General features: G+C 41.1%; 1 protein-coding gene across 2 annotated transcripts in view; it reads left to right on the top strand.

Annotated features, from left to right (window-relative positions):
- The window catches only part of HCN1 (hyperpolarization activated cyclic nucleotide gated potassium channel 1), a 169000-nt gene extending 167089 nt beyond the window's left edge, over positions 1–1911 (top strand). The window contains exon 9 of one of the 2 annotated variants that reach the window (XR_004427553.1): positions 49–150. Coding sequence is in view for 1 of the 2 variants with exons in the window: in XM_033164142.1 (XP_033020033.1) it covers positions 49–878 (830 nt within the window). In the remaining variant the exon portion in view is untranslated. Of the gene's footprint in view, positions 1–48 lie in introns of both variants that reach the window. The other variant, XM_033164142.1, reaches the window with a different exon arrangement.
- The last annotated feature ends 17388 nt before the right edge of the window (positions 1912–19299 follow it).

Genomic DNA, 19299 nt, shown 5'->3' with positions numbered 1-19299 from the left:
GAGAGATCCTAACTTGCATGCTGTGTTGTGTCCGTTTCGCCCACAAAGGAAAGAAGAATTCGCTTCTGCTGCAAAAATTCCAAAAAGATCTCAATACTGGCGTCTTCAACAACCAGGAGAGCGAAATTTTGAAACAGATAGTGAAACACGACCGAGAGATGGTGCAGGCAGTCGGGCCGGCAAATTTGCAGCAAATGCCAGCACTGAATTCGAGTCCTTTGACCACTGCCCCCTCGATGCAGATGAGGACTCAATCCCCGCCTGTGTATTCTGTGATGAGCCTGAATTCTCCGACGCCGAGCACACAGACGCCTCAGCAAGCTGCCGTTTTCTCCCCCTGCTCCTACCCTTCCGCAGTCTGCAGCCCACCGGTACAAAGCCCTCTAGCCGGCCGAACTTTTCAGTATGCAACGCCTACAGCTTCGCAGTTGTCGCTGCTGCAGCTGCAGCAACAACAGCAGCAACAGCAGCAACTGCAGCAGCAACAAATGCCTAGTGGGTCACAGAAGAGTGACGTCCATAAGAGTACGCAAGCTCTTCACAATGCTAGTCTGACAAGAGAGGTGAGACCCCTCTCTGCCTCACAGCCTTCATTACCCCACGAGGTTTCCACTATGATTTCTAGACCTCACCCGACAGTGGGAGAATCTTTAGCCTCCATTCCACAGCCCATCTCCAGTTTCCAAAGCACAGGCATCCAGGCTGGGAGCAAAGGCACTGTCCCCCAAAGAGTGGCCCTCTTCCGCCAGATGTCTTCAGGAGCAATTCCACCTCCACGAGGGCCCACACCGCCAGCTGCCACGCTGCAAAGGGATTCTTCCGCAGTCTTAAGCACGGAACTAGAGGGCGATAAACCGCGGTTTGCTTCAAACTTGTGATTCATGCAGACTTCAAATAAGCGGAGACTGACATAAAACTGAGATCACTCCCAGGATTTCCAATAGATCCCAGCTGTCTACAGTGAAAAGGAGCACTTTGGACAAACTGAACCCTTGAATGTATGGAGAGAGAGAGATGGACATCAGAGAGAGAGAAAGAGAGAGAGAGAGAGAGAAGAGAAATCCAAAATGGCCTCTCATGTCTTCCTTTCTTAGAAATTGTTAAAATGAGTCTAAAAAACAGTGGTTGTAATGTTATTTATGTTTAACCTGGTTAGAAATATGAAGAGATTTCCTGTTTTTATTCTACATTAAAAGGCAGTATTAATAATTCCAGGAACTAAGCCACACAGAAATAATAACAATAATACTAATAAAAATCCATACATAATGCACCCATTAGCTTGGAATTCGCAAACAGTAGTTTTTAACTTTTCTTAAACAAAATAATTGAGACACATTTCCCATTTTAAAGGTCCAGATTACTTTTTGGTGCTTTTACATTCAGGTTTCGATTGAAGGATCAATGAAATTCTTCCTGTCTACAGACAAAGGTCTAGCAGTACTGCTTGTTTTGGATGAAATCTAACCTCAGAATCATTCTCCTCTTTCTGAAAGCTGGGTGGACTTCTATCTTCATATTGGGGGGTAAAATTAGTGGAGACTCATTAATCTTACTGTAAATAACTTTTTAGACCCAAATAACAGCAGCAACAACAACAACAACAACAACAATAGCTCCTGTGTGGTGTACCATTGCAAAGTATTTGTTTAGAAATTTAGTTTGCAACTCTTCACGCCAAAATATAAAAAAATTAAATTTTACGAAATATAAAATGCAACACAACTGTAATGCAATGGCTTGAGACCTACAATGCTCCTTTTACATGCAGTGTTTTTATGCAAAATTGTATGCTTGATCCTGCTCTGTGTACTTCACCAATACCATCACCTATTTCATCATTGCCCTAGGTGGTGTCTGAAAATATTCCACGCATGCTTGGATTCTTATTTTTTTTTAGCAGAAAACAAATAATAAAAAAGGAACAACAAAAGCACCCTACACCCCCGGTACAACTCATCGCTTCAGTCAGCCGTTTTAGGGAAAAGCCCAAATGTGTCTTTTTAAAACTTGGAAAATGATAAATGTGAATGGATGGTTTCTGCATTTCATTTCCTATAATGCTGACTTCGAATCTGTAGTTAATAACTAAAAGTGAATTTGTTTTGATTTTTTGAATGAATTATTTTGTCAATCACTGCTTCGGTTAGGCTTTCAGGTGTGTTCTCTGTCCTCACTGTAGTTCTGTAGTTGACTGTGACGATATTTTACAAACAAGAAATAAGTATACTATAGCATCCTGTTTGTTTGGGAATGCACGACTTGCTCAGTGTGTACTATAATAATTTGGACAGCATATTCTACTATGGCATGTATTGTCAACCGTAGAAATGAGGTTAATTTTTTCTTCTTCTAATGTCTGAACAAAAGGGAGGGAGTCCTTAATAGAAGGCAGGGTTAAAGCATACGGTTTTGTAAACCTTTCCTTTCCTTTGCTTCCGTTCTCAAGTTAACATATGACTACAAGTGCTTCCAGAGGAAGGATTTCCCAACTGACAAGTGTTCTGATTCAGGCCCCAGTCAAATGTTGCCTACCATGCTCCCAGCGCTTGTCGCATTGGGGATGGGTTTGCTAGCATGAAACATAACAGTACACTTTTCTCTTATTGTGTGGAACAGAAGCTGCAGACATTCCTGCAACTGTAGCTCAGTGGTTCAGCATCTTCTGTCTAGGCAGAAAGTTCTCGATCCCTGGCATCTACAGACAGGAGTAGGATTGTCCCACATCTGAAATGAAGACTAGAGAGCTGCTGCCAGCCATACTCAGCTAAATAGACCAACAGTCTGATTCACAATAAGACGGAGCCTATATTCCTGCTGGGAGCAGCTGTTCCAGCATGGTGAACATCATGTTGCTTTAAGTAATGTGTAAACCAGGGGCTTGATGTGTTGCTGCCTCCCCACACAAGCTATGCTAGAAAACTCTGTCGATCCTTTCTGATCCAGGTAGTAGACTGGGAGCTACAAAGTTCAGCGCGCATAAGAATCTGATAGAGCACCTGTTGTAAGCAAATCCCTTGATTCTTTCCCCCGGGACATTCTTTCCTTCTGATGTGATCCTCCATCTCAGAAGCAGACATGGAGGAACTTGTACAAGACCTGTGTCACCCTCCCCACAAAGGAAGCCCCTTAGCAAATTGATAGTGCCTGGGGAGGGCCACGGTTAAGCTGACCATGCCGTAACTGAACTGCATTCTGAACGGCAGTGCAAACAACACTGCCCATCCCTTCAGCCCAAAATGGGTAATGCCTGGTAAGAGAACATGCCCTTTAGTACTGACATCACTGAGCAGTGGAAGAACAAAATGGCACCTCGCAACTATGTATGTTGTGGTGCTTTCGTATACATTTGAAGGTTAAGCGTGTCCTAATTACAGTGAAAAACACAACCCACCAGGAATGTTTTCCCTGTGCAAGATGCATCCATTCCAATGGGATTTATTCTGAAGACACCGCAATGGATGGTGTTCAAAGTTGGTGGTCTTTGAAGTGTACAGAGTCTTTTCTCTGCAGGAGCCTCTTTGTCCCCAATGAGGCCACTGTAGAAGGAAGGGTAGCTTCGAGGGTGCCACCCAAAGTCATTCTGCCTGTTATGCCTTTTCTCTGATGCTATTTCAAATGCCTACATGGATAAACCACACTTAAAGGTTTTAGCGAATCCCCGTTCCCAACTGAAATAAAGTTATAGACGTAATTTATTCCGTGAATATGATGGTGGTGGTTAAATGGGAGTGGTCATGAATCACATACAAGGAATGTAACGCTATGGGTAAACTGCAAGACCATTTATTTTTTGGTACAATAGAACCCTGACTTTATTTTATTACTGATAATAAATTTTATCCAATTTATGACGATCATATTCTGGTCCTTAAAACTATTCAAGGTTTACATTTGATAGGAGTATAATGGAGTTGGTAGTGAACTATTTTTATACATATGTTTATTTTATTTTAAGTACTATAGAGAAACATTAACATACATGGTCTTTCAGTGAAACCATTAAAAAAACCTTTTTAATGACTTTGTAATAGAGTGGGCAAAATCTAAGATTTGTAAGTTAACTAAAAATGGTACAGGGTATAAAATGATATACATATATGTATGTATGTATGAATGTGTATATATATATATTTAGGTTACGAATCAAATGACTCTCATTTCTGTAATACTGTATAAAGAATATCCATTGCTATTTTGAGAATCAACCTATTTTTCTCTGTATATAACTAAGCCCTTAAATATGGAACCTTGCATCTGTATAGGAGGAAATGTATTTATGATGAGGTTGGATCATGTTGCTGCTGAAAAGACAATATACATCAAACTGATTCTTACAATGACTGTGTGATCAGGGATGAGTTAGACTTTTTTCTTTTGTCTTTGCTCAAAGCCATAAATATATATATAAATATAAAGATTATTAATAAATTGAACAAAAATATAAAACAATAAAAACATGAATATTTTATTTGATCTGTGGTGTTTCCACGCAGGTATGTCATGTTATTTCGATGTGAACCTAAATGTTTTCTTACATTGTCAAATGAATGTGTAGCAAATTTTGTAAAACACATTCTGTATTATAGAATTCCTGAATTGGTTACATTTCCCCCACCCCTGGAAAAAACAACAACATGTTATTTGGTGGCCTAAGGGGGGAAAACATAACTGGTTCAATTATGGAGAGTCAATGATAAAGGCCTTGGTAATTTGTATACTCTAGTTGTGTGCATACTTAACAAGATATGTATTGGTTACGAATCATAAACTTAGAAAGTTAAAACAACCAAGAGTCTTGTAGCATGGGAAGTCGAGGAAATATATTATGGCATAAGCCTGTGTAGACTACCGTTGCTGCAACAGACTAACGTGGCTTTTACTCTGAAAGTTGAGTTAAATACTTCCTGTTCTAAAACAGTTACACCTGATTGTGAATTAAGAAAGTATCAGTTGGCTCATCTAAATCTGCTTACAAACACTTCCAGAATCAGAAAAGTAATTACCCAGTCTACTGACTTGCAGCAAGTGCTTTTGAAAATCACACCAAGGAATATATCCATTCACTTCAATGGATGGGACTGGTCTGCACACAAATCCTTTTGAACGCATGGGTATAACTTCACTGAAACAAGTATGTAACCTTACATGTTCCTATCTTTCACATATCCTATATATTTTTCAGAGTGCACACAACCCTGCTTTCAAAGAACTCCTATTGAAACATTTTATGCTAAAACATGAATTAGGCTGAGTTACTTGCGAGATGCCCCCTAATATGTTTCACGGCTGACTGAGAATCGGACCTGCAGGTCTACCAAGCTAAAACCTGGCCAGGTAGTAGCTGACAGGGTAACTACAATTTCCCATTAACAAAATACTGCTGTTTGAGCTCCAGGAAAATGAAGCTCTAGCAGAAGTTCTACTTTCTGGCTCCCCGATGAGACTCACTCATGTATTTGTCAAATGATGGACTGACCCTCTAAGAAGACTCCAAAAAGCTCTGAGAAGACCCACTGGAATTAATGGGCATGACTAAACATTAGTATCAATAGGATTGCCCTCTGTAGACCTTAGTTGGAAACAAACCTAAAATGCCATTCTCACATATCTGAAGATTTTGGCCCCAAACCTACCTATACATGTGAAACTTCCATATACCGAGTCAGAGCATGGGTCCCTCTAGATCAGCTCTGTGTACTTGTCAGGCTTTGGGGAATCAGCTTCCTCCCCCTGTGGCAGTAAAGAAGATCAAATGAAAGGAACATCTTACCAGTTATAATCTTTAATAATCACAGCAAGAGAACAAAGAACACATCTCCTAGAAATGGCGGCACTCCTACGTCTTGTAATCTAAGCTTGTAGCCTCTGTGCTTTCTGTTCTGACACTTTCTGAGCTCTCCGTGACTTGGGGGGGGGGGTGAATGCTATCCAGAGAATGTGAATCTGTTAACTCTCTCTCTTCTAGTGCTTCTTCTCCTAGCTGTTCCCCATCCAGTATTTCCCAGCTTCTGCCTTCTGAACTATGTCCCTCTGCAAACCACTATTCCAAATCTATACTGTCCTCCTGCTCCTGGGAAGATTCAGGATCAGGGGGAGGGGGTGGCTCCCACCATTCTTCCTTAGTGCAGCCCTCCTCAGCACTGTCCCTGACGCTACCTGAGATCGTTGATTAATTGCCTGGGATCTGAGACCATCTGCTTACAAACCATGTTCTCTACTGACCTAGGGCTCAGGTACTAGTAGGTCATGAACAAGAAGATGTGTCCCCTTCCACAACAAAAGATGCCAACAGCCAGTTTAGTAGACCCAGCTAAGCATTACACATCTCTGTTGCTTACCTCTGGCTCGTCCTTTCTGAATTCAAGTGTTTGGTTGTAACTTTGTGCACAATTTCACTGCTTACATCTCATTGTAACCAATATTTCACATAACTGTGGTGGGGAAACTGTTGACTTCCAACACCCATCACCCTGACCATTTGTACACTGGTTAGAGCTTATGGAAATTAAAATGCAACAACAATGGGAATGCTACAGTATCCCCAACACTGTAATAGAAAATGGGAGAGAAAAATAGTAACTTAGCATAGCACATCTGGAATTTGAGATAGGTTATTTAGATAAGCCATTTTCATGTATTTTTGTAGTGCACCCAGCCTACCAATGTAAAAACTAAATAATAATAATAACAACAACAACAACCCTTAGGTTTAGTTTGGGGGGATCTTTGGGGGAAACTGTGATGTTTCAATATGAGGGGTGGTAGAAAGGTTGAGAACCAAGCTAGCTCACTGAGACATAATGATTCATAAAGTCCATTACCGTGATGCATGTTGTAAATGGAAGCATTTGTCTTTTCTAATAACCATTTCCCACAACACTGGATTGTTTTGCTGTCGTCATGCAAAGTGGCTTCTGTCCACCCCACCCCCCAAGTATCATTGCGTCCTAGAAGCCTGATCTTCCCTGTTCGCTGATGCAGGGTATCTACGTATGTGTTGAATGTGTGTTGAGAGTCAATGGATTCAGTAGAAGTGCAAACAGCCTTCCCATGTCTTCTCTCCTGCAGCCCCTTATCTCCCCGGAAAATCCTATCTGAATGGTCGGTGCGCCCCTGAATAGTCTGGGCTGGAGCACACGAGGACTGCAGTGTGAGAGGGGGACTGCCCCATATCAGCTGGATGCACTTTGTGGGAGCTTCTGCTCTATTTGAGGTCATTTTCATCTCCCAGTACTATAGCATAGCTGTCAACCCTCCCTGCTGTTTCCCAATGCTATAATAAGGGAATTTCCCTCAAAAAAAGCAAAAGGTTGACAGCTATGTACTATAGCACCTGTGACTAAGGTTGGGGGGGGGAATCTGTCAATTTCAATTTTTAATTTCCCCAGACTTCAGTTCTCTCCATAGCAGACTGTGATTTTTTAAGAGACCTCATAAAGATTCATCAGTGAATTTCTCCTGATAGACATGTGTTTATATGCAATATACACATTTCTGCAAAGAAATTTTACACACCCAATGCAATAATGCATTTTGATATCATTTCACTAATGTGCATTTCAGTGCGCAGATTACCCTAGTATATGCATTGTTGTAAACATCAGTTGGCTGGAGAACTGCACTGCAAAATTCAGAGAAGTGAAAATTTGAAAGGATGGCTGTGTTCTGGTTCACATATTGTTTCAGAAAGTGTGAATTATGTACTGTAGATTCGCCATTCAGTGTGAACTGAACCAAACCTCTCCATCTCTACCTGTGATGCAATCCATGCAGTTTAGGACAGTACTCTGAACTTTGGGGTAGGCTGTTCTGAGGAATTGGGGGGAAGGGGAAATTCATGTCCCATTCAGCCTTTGGATCCAACCAACGGTGTCTAAAGCAACTGTGATCAGTAGCAGGCAATGAGGTACATTACCTCCAAGCTTCTTGGCCTATTGTACAATCATAGAATCGTAGAGTTGGAAGGGACCCAAGGGTCATCTAGTCCAAGACCTTGCAATGCAGGAATCTCAGCTAAAGCATCCATGACAGATCCACGTGGAGATTAGCGATCCAGTGTGAATATTACCTCCCACAGCTCTTGCAGCAGGCACAGTGCTCCGGAGTGATAATTCAGGAGTTCAGGAGCAGTGTAAGGATTTCAAAACTGGATGGAAGCACCAACAATGTGCTTCCTCATGCCTCCCACCAAGCTTTTAATAATGAGGCATGGCACAGTCACTTGTAAGACTCTTGTCTTGTGGGAAAGCCAAGACTTCAAGGAGGGGGCAAATCTGCTCCCATCTGTGAAGGTGGTGCCTGGTTCTAGGTGACAGCATGGATTAGAGCGTGGTGCTGATAATGCCAGGGTTGCAGGTTCGATCCCTATATGGGACAGCTGCATATTCTGTATTGCAGGGGGTTCGACTAGAGCAGGCATGCCCAACCTACGGCCCTCCAGATGTTTTGGACTACAATTCCCATCATCCCTTACCACTGGTCATGTTAACTAGGGATCGTGGGAGTTGTAGGCCAAAACATTTGGAGGGCCGCAGGTTGGGCATGCCTGGACTAGAGGATCCTTTATGATTCTATAACTGCACCCTCCTGTTCTGCCTCTGGTTCAGTCATCACCACTTCCTGCTCAGTCTCTCTCCCCCCCCCCCGCTGCCCCTGAGCTCATTAAAGGCCTTCTGAGCCTCAGCTGAAGGTCTACACTATGCAAAGTCTGGGGGCAAAGGAGTGGCCCACCCTCCTTCAACCCAGGTCCCCACAATTCACACACACCATTTCTTCCTGCCAACTCAAGCTTGATCCCAAAAGCACTGCAGGGCTCACAAAATCAGGTGCCAAAACTGGGGACAGGGCATGTTGGCTCAGACCTGTTTCAAAAATTCATTACAGTGTCACACCATTGTGACTGGGAAAAATATGTTCATTAATTTTAAGCAGTTGACTTCCAATTTATTATTCTTCTGTTTGTACTAATGTGTTCCCAAAAAATGAACCATTTATTCTTTTTTTTTTAATTAACACCTTTATTTCCATTCCTTATTCATTACAATCCATAGTAACATCACATGTATATATCGGTAATAACAAAAGAGAGAGACATACTACCACCCACCCTTTTCCCTTCACCCTTGTCACTTCCCTCCATCTCCAACTCAATTTCCTTTGATCTTTAGGTTGTTTTCAACTCGCGTTCCTTACTCCTTCTTACCCTTTTCCCTTTGAACCATTTATTCTGCAACCTGTTCATGGCTTTGTATGTTTTAAGTCTTTTGCCCACACTTTGTGTTTCACGTCTTACTAATCCCTGAAAGTTTCCGCCCTTTCTTGATATGAATTGCTCACATTGTCATTTTTCAATACACCAGTTATATTCATAGCTGTCAACTTTTCCCTTTTCTTGCGAGGAATCCTATTCGGAATAAGGGAATTTCCCTTAAAAATAGGGAAAAGTTGACAGCTATGGTTATATTATATCCAAATGTCTGAAAAGTTGTTTAAAGGATATGCAGCCTTTTTGTGGTCTATTCAAGAGATGCATTGGTGAGATTTCCATACTGACCTCAGGTGAATGGCTTCAATATTTCATTAAAATGATCAGCCTGTAGCAGCAATGGAATATGTGTATACTTAGTAAATGGAAATGAGATGTTATAATTTTTTATGGGTTGGCCATATCATTTATTAATGAATTTCCATAACTCAATTTATAACTTAAAATACAAAAAATGGAAACGAAACTCCTGCAAATGCCAAGAAACCATATTTAGGAAGACTTTTCTGGTGGATGATTCAGTGATTGGCAGTTGAAATGTGAAGGAATAGAGGATATTCTGCAGGTGGAATTGTTATTTCATGCACCACTCCCCTTTTTTAATTAAAAAACAAACAAACCATTTTAGGGCAATATATTGTTACATGGGGGTTATTTCTCTGAAGCTAAAGCAGTGGGAGTAACTAACGCAAATCAAAGAGAATAGGTTAATGTCTGAGTATACCCCCCCCCAAAAAAAGGCTGTGTGAGAGAGAGTGTGTGGATTCCTGCTTCTTTTTTGAAGATCTACTCCTGAAAGTACACCTGGAATTAATAAATCTACTATATCATCATTAAAAACAAATGAACAAAAGCTATGACAATGCAAGATTTAAGCTCTATTGTTTTCACTGATGCACAAATGGAGCTCCTGCATACTCAGGTGATATGTTAAAATACCTGATTGCATTTGCATATTTTTAATTTTCTGAAGTTTGCCTTCTGTGGCAAAGAACAACAAAATGAGGTCGATGAAAGGTTTAACCACTCCGTACATCCTACTGTGATTTGCAAGGAAGAGAGGGCTGCAGGTGTTGAATCCATGTTTTCTGTTCAAACAATTCTATATTCACATATGATCACATATTTAATGGACCATCTAATTTGACTCTCAGGGGCAGACCTTGAGAGTCAAATTACCACATGTTGGTGTGGTAAGACTTGGGCTGTGGACATACTATACCTTAAAGAATTCTGGAGACGGTAGTTTCACCCTCATAGAGTTACAATTCCCAGAAAGCATTAACTAACTACAGTGCCCAGAATTCTTGGAGGGGAAGAATATGTAATAAAGTTGCAGTGTGTACCCAGCCCATTTTCCATGGTGGTAGAGAATATAAACAGAAAACAACAGTAATAATAAAGTTGGTTTCCAGGCAAACAGGCCTTTGTTGTTGCCACTCTGTGGTAGTATATCCTCTTTTCAATCGAGAAATTCAAGTTCATGTAGGCAGTCTTTAAGACACAGAAAATATTGAGTTCCATAGTGATTGACTAGGAATTTATAGCTATGGGGAATTTTTTTTTAATCAAGTAGTAAGTACAGACTTTAAAAAAAATAAATTTGGTGCTACTGCATAGTTCATGGGAAAGGGACATTCTGAGATCACACTTAACTTGTTAAGAAATGGAAGAATCATTAAGTACGCTAAAAGCCTTGAGCAGAAATGTGATTTCTTGTAAAATATATATAAAAAAATCTAGATAATAGTCAATCTTTTAAACTGTCGTCTATTTCTTTAACAAGTAATAAAGTTAAACGTAGCAGGTGAATTCCTAGGTTCCTATACTTTTTTCCATTATTAAGCCTTAGTAGCAATTTTACTATTGCTCAGCTGCTTGCTAGGTGCTATGTGGGTAAGTGCAAAGGGAACGTTGACCATGCATAAGCTTCCATGTGTCCTGGGGCTCCAATTGTCCAGAAATGCTCATGCATAGATCTTTCCTTATCAGTATTCCAGAGGGTGGCGCCAGGGGCATCATGCAGTGGCAGCAGCAGAGTCTCCCTGTCCCCCTTTCCATGCATAGGTCTTACATATGGGCAGTGGTGGCTGATGCTAATTGGGGCTAATAGGGTGGAAGGCAGGGAGACTGACCGTAGGTGGCGCTAGAACCAACGACAGGAAGTGCTCTTCCCTGCTGAGTTCTGCAAGTGAGGACACTGAGACTGAAGAGGAAGTTGGTGATAGCTCAGTGGTAAAGCCTCTGCTTAGTATGAAGATGGTCTCAGGTTCAATTCCCAGCATCTGCAGGTAGCGCTAGGGATGCGCTCAATCTGGAATCCTGGAGAGCCACTGCCAGTCAATGTAGACAGCACTGAAATTGATGGAGTCAATGCTATGAAGTAGCTTCCTGTGTTTTGGCTGGCAGTGCCACTCTTGGGACTGGTTGTAAGATAACAGGCTGGCTGAGGGCAGAATGAGGTTGGTGGGGCAGTGCCTCATCTGCCCTAATGGAACAGCCTCCACTGCACATGGCGAATGCTTCAATAGGCCTATGAAATGGGGAAAGCCACCCTTGCCTAGAAGCTAACTGTTATGTATTAAGTTTAACTGCAGTTCTCACTCTGCCCACCGTGGCTGCAGTTCTCACTCAGGTCCCCAACATGCAAATGAAGGATTGAGAGTGCCGTTCATTGATTGGGTAACTAGAGGGAGTTTGTTACTGTTGCGAGTTATCGAGTACTATATAAGCCAGGCGGCTAAGCTGTTGTTCAGTCCAGGACTCAGAGCTGAAATAAAGAGCTGGTTGTTTTAAGAGCTGTGTTTTCATCCATCTTTCCCACTACTCAACACTAACAACCAAATGTACACACAGAATTTCAAGAGGCGGAACTCAATGCATGGTCTAACTTGGCTCAGTCAAAGCTCATGAATACCCTAATGTACTAAAGTTGCCAATGAACTCATTACTTGGCAAGAACAGCAAGAAGGACCACATGTTGTTTCAGTAATGATTCCAAAGAAGTTGTTGCAATGATGAAACCTCACTGATTAAAAGAATAATTATGACCCATAGTCGTTTTAATTGTCTGTGGCAGTGATTCCGAAAACTTCGAAAGCTGAGAAACATTCTCCCCTGCCCCCACTAAAAAAACATGTTAACCTATACTGTATGAGAAAATCTTGAATCCTCATTGGGGATCTATCTACCTTTCTCAGGAATATCTAAATATTACAAAGTAGTGTTCAACTCTTCATCAAACTAGATTGTAAACAAAACAATGGACCGGAGTAAAGGGTTGGCTGATTTTGGAGGCATGGATGGAGGCTGTTCTGTGACTTGGGTATGGTTTCCTATTTAGATTTTAAATTTCTGAGAACTTAAAAGTGGAACTCACCTGCATGAAAGTCAACACAGGTTTCCAAATGCAACCAAGCACTTGATTTGACACCAGGTGAGAGGTGGGTTGGGATTCTTGGATATATTGTTTGTTATATCTTACTGGCTGGGGTGTTATATACAGTTATACTGTGATCTTCGAGAGCAGAAGAGTTTGATTATAATTGCTTATAAAGCAAAAATAATAATACAGCAATGAAATGCTATTTCGATTTTTCTAGTGAAGCTACACTAATCTTTTTTTATGTTTCCAGCAGTGAGAAATGAAAGGCATTTCCATAAATTTAGCCACAGTGGGGCCAGTTAAATGCTCTTAGAGTTGCCCATGTCCCATGCTTACCTGTCTGTGAAAGAACGGTGCTTTTCTTTATGAAAAGATATAATCTCTTAATGCCCAAAGTGTATTGCACAATAGTTATTAACTTCCATCGAACTTTTGCATGTACATGCCTTTGATATTATAAAGCCACTCAGCAGTATAAACTGCAAGCCTGCAAATATATTTTAGTACATAAAATAAGACACATTTGGGACTCTACAACCCGGATGATCTATGTATTGTACATGCCGTGAGCCTCTCAAACAGCCACACTTGCAAAGCTAGAAACAGAAATAGCCCGTGATCTCTGGGGATCAAAATACTCCCAAAATAGTCAGGTAAGTAGGGAAATGTTTTAGTGATTTTATTATATTACATATATAATATCTATCTCACTGGGCACTTATTCATGAGCATATCATGCTAGTTAGGTGAACCCATTAAGCTGTTGCCTGAAAATCAATTGGTCTTTTGTCACTAAACTGAGGGCGTAACACAGCAGACTGCAATTTATTTTAAAAATGTACTTCCTTTTGCGATTCAAAAAATTAGCCCATTCTATTCAAGTCCAACTGAGGGTTTTGTTCAGGATGTGGGTGGGTATGGAATGACCTGACAGTACTCAGATGTGATGTGTCGGGGACCTACAAAATGCAGCTGTTAGGCAACCTGATTCCCCGCCCCCCATGTACTTTTTTTCAGCTCATAATCTGGAAGGGATTAGCACCATGTCTAATTAATCTAAATCAAATGGACAAATGTAAGATAAAACTCACATTGCTTTAAAAAGTAGTACACTGGGAAAGGACACAGACCAATAAGCAGGTATAATTACGAAAAGTATTGGGATGAAAACAAGTCCTCACCTGGGTAGGGCATCTTTTGACTCATATGCTTTTTCAGGCCCTGAGAGAGAAAGGGGCAAGTTTGCTACGTATAGAAGACATAGAGAAAAGCCTGGGCTGTGGGCAGTAGTCTGAGCAGAGTCGAGACAATGAGTCTGGGGTTCTGGGACAAGCCAGTCATTAAGACTAAAGAGTAAGTCATGACCAATGCCAGAAGACAAAGTGAAGAAGCCAGCCAATGGCCAAAGCAGGATGGAGAAGTAAGCCATAAAGTAGGGTCAAAGGACACAAGAACACACCAGAGTTCAGGAGGACGTCATAGCTCAACTGGAAAAGGAAGCCCTCTTATACCCCTTATGTAATAAGCAGCAACTTCAACTGTACCTGGAAATAGTCTGGTAGCCAGTGGAGTTATAGCAACAAGGAGTTTCTGATATTCCTGTGACTGGCTCTGGTCAGCAATCCAGCCACAGAAACTTGGACCAGCTTAGGTTTCTGAACACTTTGCAAAGGCAGCCCCATGCAGAGTGTGTTACAGTAATCCAAATGGGATGTAACCAAAAGCATTTATCACTGTGTGCTTTTCTGCAACGATGACCTACTCCTCTTCTGTCTATGCCATGGGTAGGCAAACTAAGGCCCAGGGGCGGGATCCGGCCCAATCGCCTTCTCAATCCGGCCCACGGACGGTCCAGGAATCAGCAGTTTTTTTTACACAAGTAGAATGTGTCCTTTTATTTAAAATGCATCTCTGGGTTATTTGTGGGGCTTGCCTGGTGTTTTTACATGAGTAGAATGTGTCCTTTTATTTAAAACGCATCTCTGGGTTATTTGTGGGGCATAGGAATTCGTTCATTTTTTTTTTCTTTTTCAAAATATAGTCTGGCCCCTAACAAGGTCTGAGGGACAGTGGACCGGCCCCCTGCTGAAAAAGTTTGCTGACCCCTGGTCTATGCTATCCTGCAACAGGAACAGGGGCATCACTTTGCAAAACTAGGGAACTTCATTATACCATGTGTTTGAGAGCCTAGTCCTTCTGGATGTAGGTAGTTCCACACACAAACCCCCAATTGTTGAAAGAAAGGCTTTTGAGCAAAACCCAGTTTGCTGATGGCATGGCTATATAGTTTTACTTTCGCGGTGGTTTTGGAAAGTTTCCTCTTATGATTGCTCAATACCAGGTTGTTGTAATGTAAGGCTATAGATCCATTAAAATGAAATTGCAAACTTTAGCATTGCATTTCCCATCTCCTGATCATTTTCAATCTCCTGGAACATGTGCTACTGCAATTTCTCATCAGCCGTACCTGTTCAGTTTTAACACTTTTGGAAATGTGGAAAGGAAAGTTGAAAACAGAGACATAGCTGATACTGAACCACCCTTTCATCTTCCAAGAGTCTAGTCACAAGGGGAAGGTTCATCTAATTTCCTGTTTCCTCCATCCCATTACTAACTGCCCTTTTTGACTTAAATTGATTTCTAAACTTCCTGCTGTTTGGCAAACCCTTAAAACATGCCAATATTAGAAATGTGCAGTCGATAGATGTCTAAATCAATTGGGGGTGGGGACCACACATTTTGTCTAGGAGTACAACATGTTGAAATGGTGGGATATTATACACAATTTTGTACACCAACATCCTAAAGCAGAGGTGTTTTCATGATAGGCAGCACCTAAATATTTTAAAGCGATAATTAGAAGAAATGAAATAGAATACAGGACATTCCAGGTAAGCATAAGACACTGAAATTTCTTCTGTGGCAAGGCAGCTGATATAATACAGTATTAAAGATAAAATGAAGCTACAATCTTTGTTTTGTGCAGGGGTTACATTCCAGACCCTTGTGAACATCGGTGGGGCCTGCTTAAAGCATTCCACCCCACCCTGCCACTATTCCTTGCTTTCAGTGATGTTTTAGTGATGTTTTGGGGTCACTTCCAGGTTTGGCGCTGTGTGCAACTGCATGATCGCCCATCAATTGGACGTACATTAACCGGTCGCTGCCTATATAGGCAAATATTTGCTTACAAGGTTAATAGGGGTAATAAGTATTGAACAATACATTAATTATGGCATTAAGAGATTATATCTTTTCATAAAGTAAAGCACCGTTCTTTCGCAGACAGGTAAGCTTGGGACATGAGCAGCTCTAAGTGCATTTAACTGGCCCCACTGTGGCTAAATTTTATGGAAATGCCTTTCATTTATCACTGTTGGAAAATGTTTTTTTAATTTTTTTTTAGCGAAAATAAAAACTGAAATTATGACACACACACCCCCAATATAAAATTGGAGAATATGACGAGTCCTTCAGCGTTGGTGTAATATGGCTTTTAAAAATCCATTTTTCCTCCACCTCAAATAGATTATTTATTTTAACAATTTATTTGCAACATTCAGGGCCGTCTTACCCACAGACACTATGGGTGCAGGGCACCTGGGCGCCGGGTTCTCAGGGGCACCAGGCCAAGAGTCTGGGGCCTGAGAGTTGAGTCTGGGGAGGATCCTGTCTGTCGGAGCATCGCGGAGGGCTCTTCTGCTGTGGGCGGCTCTGCTCTGTGATTTCGGGGGCAACTGGGACAGCGAGACGCTGAAGAGGCTTGCTGACTCTGCCCTCCTGCATGCCTGGGACTGGGCAACCTGGGGGGTGGGGGCGGCGGGCAGATCTTTGCATCCCGGCACTGCATATGTTTATGACAGCCCTGGCAAAATTTATATGCCAGGTCCCCCTCAGCCTTGATCCAACAAGGAGCTCTATAGTTGAATGCGTAATGGAGGGGCTAGATGGGAAGTTTCCTCGACACAGCACACTGTTGCAGATAAGGAGGGCATGAAGCAAGGCAATCCATTTATCAAAAGCTGACTTCAGATGTGAATCATGCCTGCTGGATCACAGAGATTATGCTCCTGCTATAAGATGTTTACTTTTTGGGAGCTCATTGGTGTTTTATGAGATGTTATAATTTGAAATAGATGAGAACTCAGTTGCCTCAATCCATTCCATGTAACAGAAACTGGTTTCCTCACTGGAATCATCCTTGGAATGCAGCATCCCCCGCCCAAAAAATACTACTTGCACCCTGAATCCTACTCCAAGCCAGCAACCAAGGCTGTAAATAGGGATGGGCAGATCTGTCTATTTCAGTTTCTTGTTTTCCCAGTCATAAATTCACTTATCCTTCACATTTCTGCATCAGTTTGTGTTTAACACACACACACACACACAATAAAAATATCTCCATGAAAATTTATCAGTGAATTTCTCCCAATATACAAATTTTTGTATGCCATTTCACGTAATATACACATTCTGCAAAGAAATCTCCCCGAATTCAATGCAGTTTTATATGTTCTTTTCACTAATAATCACATTTTTTGTGCAAACTTTACCCTAGTTAGTCTTTGCCTCTTTGTACACATCACTTAGCTGGAAAATTGGGCCGTGCACAATTTGGATAAGTGTGAATTTCAGAGGATGGCTGCGTTTCAGCTCACAGGTTGTTTTAGAAAATATAAATGAGATAAGTTTGCAAAATGAATTACAATTCTCCATCATTCCTAACTGTAAATTGGGGTGTTTCTTGCTGGATAATGCTGGTAAGCTTGCCATCTCACACACAAGCATATAAACAAACAAATCTAGTCAACTAAGCTATCAAAACATATATAAATATATGTCCATCATATACACCTATTTCTCTCTCTCTCTCTTTCTAAACAAGCAAAATCACAGAGTATAAAGAAAGGTTATGAAATTGCAACCATGATAAATAAGTTTAATTTTTCAATAATCCCCATCAATTTTTGCTCTATTCATTCCAATAGAGAATAAGCAAGCTCCAATTTTCTACAAATGTATTATATTTTTGTCTGCTTTCCCATTGTCTAATCAAATTTGTTAATTTGACCAGATTAGCTATTTCCTAAACTTTACATTACCAAGAATTAGTAGAACGTGCTATAGGATTTTTCCAGACCCGACAAATCATCCTTTTAGTTGTTGCTAAAAGGTAAGCTGTCTTTTCAAACACCCTGAGCTGTGATATTCCCAAGAGACCCATATAAAATCACAACTGGCTCCCTTGCAAGTTCACAGTCCGGGTTGTTCCTTATTTCTGCCATAACAGATTCCTCAGCAGTGTTTATTACAGGACATTCCCACAAAACATGAATTAGATTATTTACACGTCCACCATTGATCACTGGCTGTTGCATAAATTTTGCTCGATCTAGCTAGTGTTCTACCAATGAATATTATTTCAAAAATAAGATTCATTCACAGATTAATTAAAAAATGGAGATATATGAAGGGATTAGAATTTTTTTAAGTCTTCTCAATAAAAAGTAAGAGAAAGTCCCATCATCTGTCCACCCCACACATTAAGACTGCATACACACCATAGATTTAAAGCACATTGTTTTCCCTCAAAGAATCCTGGTAACTGTAGTTTGCTAAGGGTGCTGTGAATGGTAACGTATTGTGATTACTTATTGCAAGCAATTTGACTGAAATTGTGGCTTTGGGTGGAGACATCCAAACATTTCCTAAAGTCAGGGGAAAGTGATTTTTTAAAATTCCACCAACTCAGTTTCACTTATTCCAGTGCACCCCCCCCCCCCGGACAGATGCCATTTATTCAAACCACTTCCATAATGCTTAGACTGTTTACCTGTCTTTACCCAATAATTTCTATGTCTAGAGCAGCCTTCTCCAACCTGGTGCACTCTAGATGTTTTGGACTACAACTCCAGTTGGACCTGGCTGGGGCTGATGGGAATTATAGTCTGAAACATCAGGAGGGCACCAGGTTGGAGAAGGCTGGACTGGAAAATAATGTAACAGCAGCTAGTATAATGAATGGAAATAGTCTTGGATTCTGGGCCATAGCCAAGATGACGTATCTTGCCCAATTGGATTGCTGCAATCATTTTTCTCATTCATGGGTCAACGGCTGAGCATTGAGCTCAGCGTTCTTCTTATTGATCTTAGAAAACTCTTGCAATTAGCTAGAATCATTATGAAGGAAAATTTAATACACTGTTAACATTAGCATTTATGCCCACAGGGAGAAAGGCAGATTTAAGATCTGCTTACATCAAGGACAGATAAAGGACAATGTGCACAACTCTTTAAATGCATTCATAAACTTGTATCTGAGTAACATGATGATAACTGGGTGACCATGAATGGTAAGAACAGCTCTGGTTACATGGCCCCTCCAGAATTTTATGATTAGATTTTAGTCACCTACCCCTCTTTTGAATGCTGCTTGCTCAAGGGCACCACCTAAGATTTCGGTGGGAGGGGTTTTAATAATAGGGGGGAAGATTTAGCAAATGCCTGGTTTTAGAAATCATAAGGTTTTAAAGAAGCCATGAGTTGTATGCAAAGATACTGCCTGTGAGGAAAAACCAAGACCCACGTTTGTTCAGAGCAGCGGTTGATGTATTCCGTCCCACTATGTCCCGCTCTGCTCCAAAGA

The sequence above is a fragment of the Lacerta agilis genome, chromosome 11 (genome assembly GCF_009819535.1).
Source record: "Lacerta agilis isolate rLacAgi1 chromosome 11, rLacAgi1.pri, whole genome shotgun sequence".
In the NCBI taxonomy this organism is placed as follows: Eukaryota; Metazoa; Chordata; class Lepidosauria; order Squamata; family Lacertidae; genus Lacerta; species Lacerta agilis.
The sequence above is the reverse complement of the archived record's forward strand: the minus strand, read 5'-3'. Positions and strand labels throughout refer to the sequence as shown.